This window comes from Tupaia chinensis, unplaced genomic scaffold (assembly GCF_000334495.1).
Source record: "Tupaia chinensis unplaced genomic scaffold, TupChi_1.0 Scaffold000206_1, whole genome shotgun sequence".
In the NCBI taxonomy this organism is placed as follows: Eukaryota; Metazoa; Chordata; class Mammalia; order Scandentia; family Tupaiidae; genus Tupaia; species Tupaia belangeri.
The window spans coordinates 8,646-11,826 of record NW_006159681.1 but is presented as its reverse complement, the minus strand read 5'-3'; the positions used below and the strand labels follow the sequence as shown (position 1 = coordinate 11,826).

Genomic DNA, 3,181 nt, shown 5'->3' with positions numbered 1-3,181 from the left:
TGCTCTGGACACAACGCCCCGAGAGCGCCCGCCGTCGCGTGTCTGCCGCCGCGTTCCGGGGCTGCCCCCAGGGCGCCCGGCGTTCCCCGAGGGCGGGCGTGTCCCGAGGTGCGGGCCGAGGACAGAGCGTGGCAGAAGAGACCGAGCGCGGGGCTGCTGCCTGTTGGGGCGCAGCCGGCGCGGGAAGCCCTGCGGGGACCGTGCGGACCCGGCTCCGGGTGCTGAACAGTTTTCGCGAACTCTCCCCCTCCGGGTTTCTTGGGGTCCAGCGCAGCCAGAGACCCCGTCGGGATCTGCCCAAGGTAAGCGGACCTAGCGGTGTCGGGCTCCTGCCCCCGATCCCAGCCTGTGGGCGGCAGCGGGCTGCGAGCAGCGGGAAATGGCAGCGGGGGCAACAGGTTCGCAGGAGGCGAGTCAGAAATGCAACAGGCGGGGCGGGTCAGGAAACTCCTAGCGCGGATGTTTCCTACGGAGAGGAGACTTGTCCAAGACTGAAACTTGGTGAGCTTCTTCCAGACCCGCGGCGGGCAGAGCCCGGCTGCTCCTTCCGTCTGGGTGTGCGCGCCCTCTGGCGGCGCCTTGCGAGGACGAAGACGAGGCTACAGGTGAGAAACTGGGGCCGCCGAGCCGCTGTTCTCTGCCCCCCACCTTGTCAAGGTTTCTCGCAGGAGAAGAGTGACCTTTGGACACCTTCTCATTCCAGAGAAGCTAGCTAAACCTTCAGCCGGAATACAGCGAGGTCCTTTCAACTCTCACTTTTTTGTGCCTGGGTCCTTTGTAAAGGAAATAAGAATGACAGCAGGACTCATCTTTGTGTTAATTGCATTTGAATAAAAACGTTTTTAGATGGCTAAAGGAAGCCTTAGTAAAAATATAAATAATATCGAGAGCTGGATCTTGTAGTTCCTTGTCATCTGCTAGCATTCTTTGGGTTCCAATTATACATTAAAAAGTATAAACATTTAAAAGTACATTGAACTAACTTAGGCAGTACTTAATGCCAGATTTTACTGTGATCCTAAAATTTCTGACCTCTTATTGTAGAATATTTAAATCATCCATTTAAGTCCACTCCCAGCATACCTGTAGCTTCAGAAAATTTCTTTTGTTTTCCCCCCAGAAAGGAGTGTCATGAAAAGAAACAGAAAAGAGACATCACCGTTGGTGAAAGGGGAGATTTCTATCCCGGTTGGTGGTTACTTCATGATTGGAAGAGAAGTACCTAGGCGGCTGAAAAGATTAGATTTTGATAGTTGTACAGATGAAGCTGATAAAAGAAGATGTGAAAATGCTTTTCTCTGTGTCATAATAGGCTGACAAGTACGTAAGCCTAAAAAGATATATGTGGACAGGAATTTCGATTTTCTTAAAACCAAGGAGGACTTTGAACTTTGATTGAGCAAGTTTTTCTCCAAAAAAATGGAAGAAGAAAAAGTTATCTCAGCAAGAAGCACTAAAGTAGATGAATAACAACCGAGGCTCCTCACTCTGACAGTGTCCATCTCTTATCCTTTTCTTCCGGCAAACACACATGCATCGACATGTGTGGTGGGCTTATCACCAGTGATCATTTCCTGTGATAGGAATGACTGCATTCGAATTGTGGAGTGCTTTTTCTCTTCTTTACAATGTGTGTTTAAAATTTTCTTGTAAGCTAGATTTATGTAAAGGAAGGAGATACTGAATTTGAAGTAATTTTTGACTATATTATTGTTCCCTGTGTGTTACGGGAAAATTGGAGGTTTTAACATCCGTGAAGTTTTTACTGGAAGCAAAACTGGACACAGCTAACCTGTGTCATCAGTTTTCTTTTTCACTACTGCATTTACTTTGAATGAAGTGAATTTCAGCTGGATTTCACAGCATATAAGATTTAGTCTTTGTTTTGGCAAGGCTGTTAATATATGTTTTATGCTAACCAGATGGGACACTCATTGAGCACCATGTTTGACATGTTTGCCTAAGGAAAGGAAATCCCCAATGGATCATGGCGTTAATGTTTACAGGACATTTTCTATTTTTAGCATTAGTGATGTTTGGTTTCTCTACTTTTGAGGAATCAGTGAGCAATTACTCTGAGTGGGCAGTTTTCACCGATGATATAGATCAGTTTAAGATGCAGAAAGTGCAAGATTTCAGACCCAATCAAAAACTGAAGAAAAGTATGCTTCATCCAAGTTTATATTTTGATGCTGGAGAAGTCCAAGCAATGAGACAAAAGTCTCGCACAAGCCATTTGCATCTTTTTAGAGCTATCAGAAGTGCAGTGACTGTTATGCTGTCCAACCCGACATACTACCTACCTCCACCCAAGCATGCTGATTTTGCTGCCAAGTGGAATGAAATTTATGGTAACAATCTGCCTCCTTTAGCCTTGTATTGTTTGTTGTGTCCAGAAGACAAAGTTGCCTTTGAATTTGTCTTGGAATACATGGACAGGATGGTTGGCTACAAAGACTGGCAAGTGGAGAATGCGCCGGGGGATGAGGTTCCAATTGGTCATTCTTTAACTGGCTTCGCCACAGCCTTTGACTTTTTATATAACTTACTAGATAATCATCGAAGACAAACGTATCTGGAAAAGATATGGGTTATTACTGAGGAAATGTATGAGTATTCCAAGGTTCGCTCGTGGGGCAAACAGCTTCTCCATAACCACCAAGCTACTAATATGATTGCATTACTCACAGGGGCATTAGTGACTGGGGTTGATAAAGGATCTACATCTAATATATGGAAGCAAGTTGTAGTGGATGTGATGGAAAAGACCATGTTTCTACTAAATCACATCGTTGATGGTTCTTTGGATGAAGGTGTGGCCTATGGAAGCTACACAGCTAAGTCAATCACACAATATGTTTTTCTGGCCCAACGCCATTTTAATATCAATAACTTGGATAATAACTGGTTAAAAATGCACTTTTGGTTCTATTATGCCACCCTTTTACCAGGCTTCCAAAGGACTGTGGGTATAGCAGATTCTAATTATAATTGGTTTTATGGTCCAGAGAGCCAACTCGTTTTCTTGGATAAGTTCATCTTAAAGAATGGAGCTGGAAATTGGTTAGCTCAACAGATTAGAAAGCACCGACCTAAAGATGGACCGATGGTTCCTTCCACTGCCCAGAGGTGGAGTACTCTTCACACTGAATACATCTGGTATGATCCCCAGCTCACCCCA

General features: G+C 45.2%; 2 protein-coding genes across 2 annotated transcripts in view; one reads left to right on the top strand and one right to left on the bottom strand.

Annotated features, from left to right (window-relative positions):
• LOC106734736 (uncharacterized) lies at window positions 1-1,502 on the bottom strand (the record flags this gene model as incomplete). The annotated part of the gene is given in 3 exon segments (XM_014587349.1): window positions 1-363; window positions 471-690; window positions 1,488-1,502. Coding segments are annotated over 3 exon segments (598 nt in total), but the record flags the coding sequence as incomplete, so codon positions are not given.
• DSEL (dermatan sulfate epimerase like) overlaps window positions 35-3,181 on the top strand; it is a 7,023-nt gene continuing 3,876 nt past the window's right edge. Inside the window, exons 1-2 of the mRNA XM_006147223.3 lie at window positions 35-302; window positions 1,121-3,181. The exon at window positions 1,121-3,181 is cut by the window's right edge and continues 3,876 nt beyond it. Of these exons, the coding sequence (XP_006147285.1) occupies window positions 1,988-3,181 (1,194 nt within the window). The 5' untranslated portion in view covers window positions 35-302; window positions 1,121-1,987. The remainder of the gene's footprint in view (window positions 303-1,120) is intronic.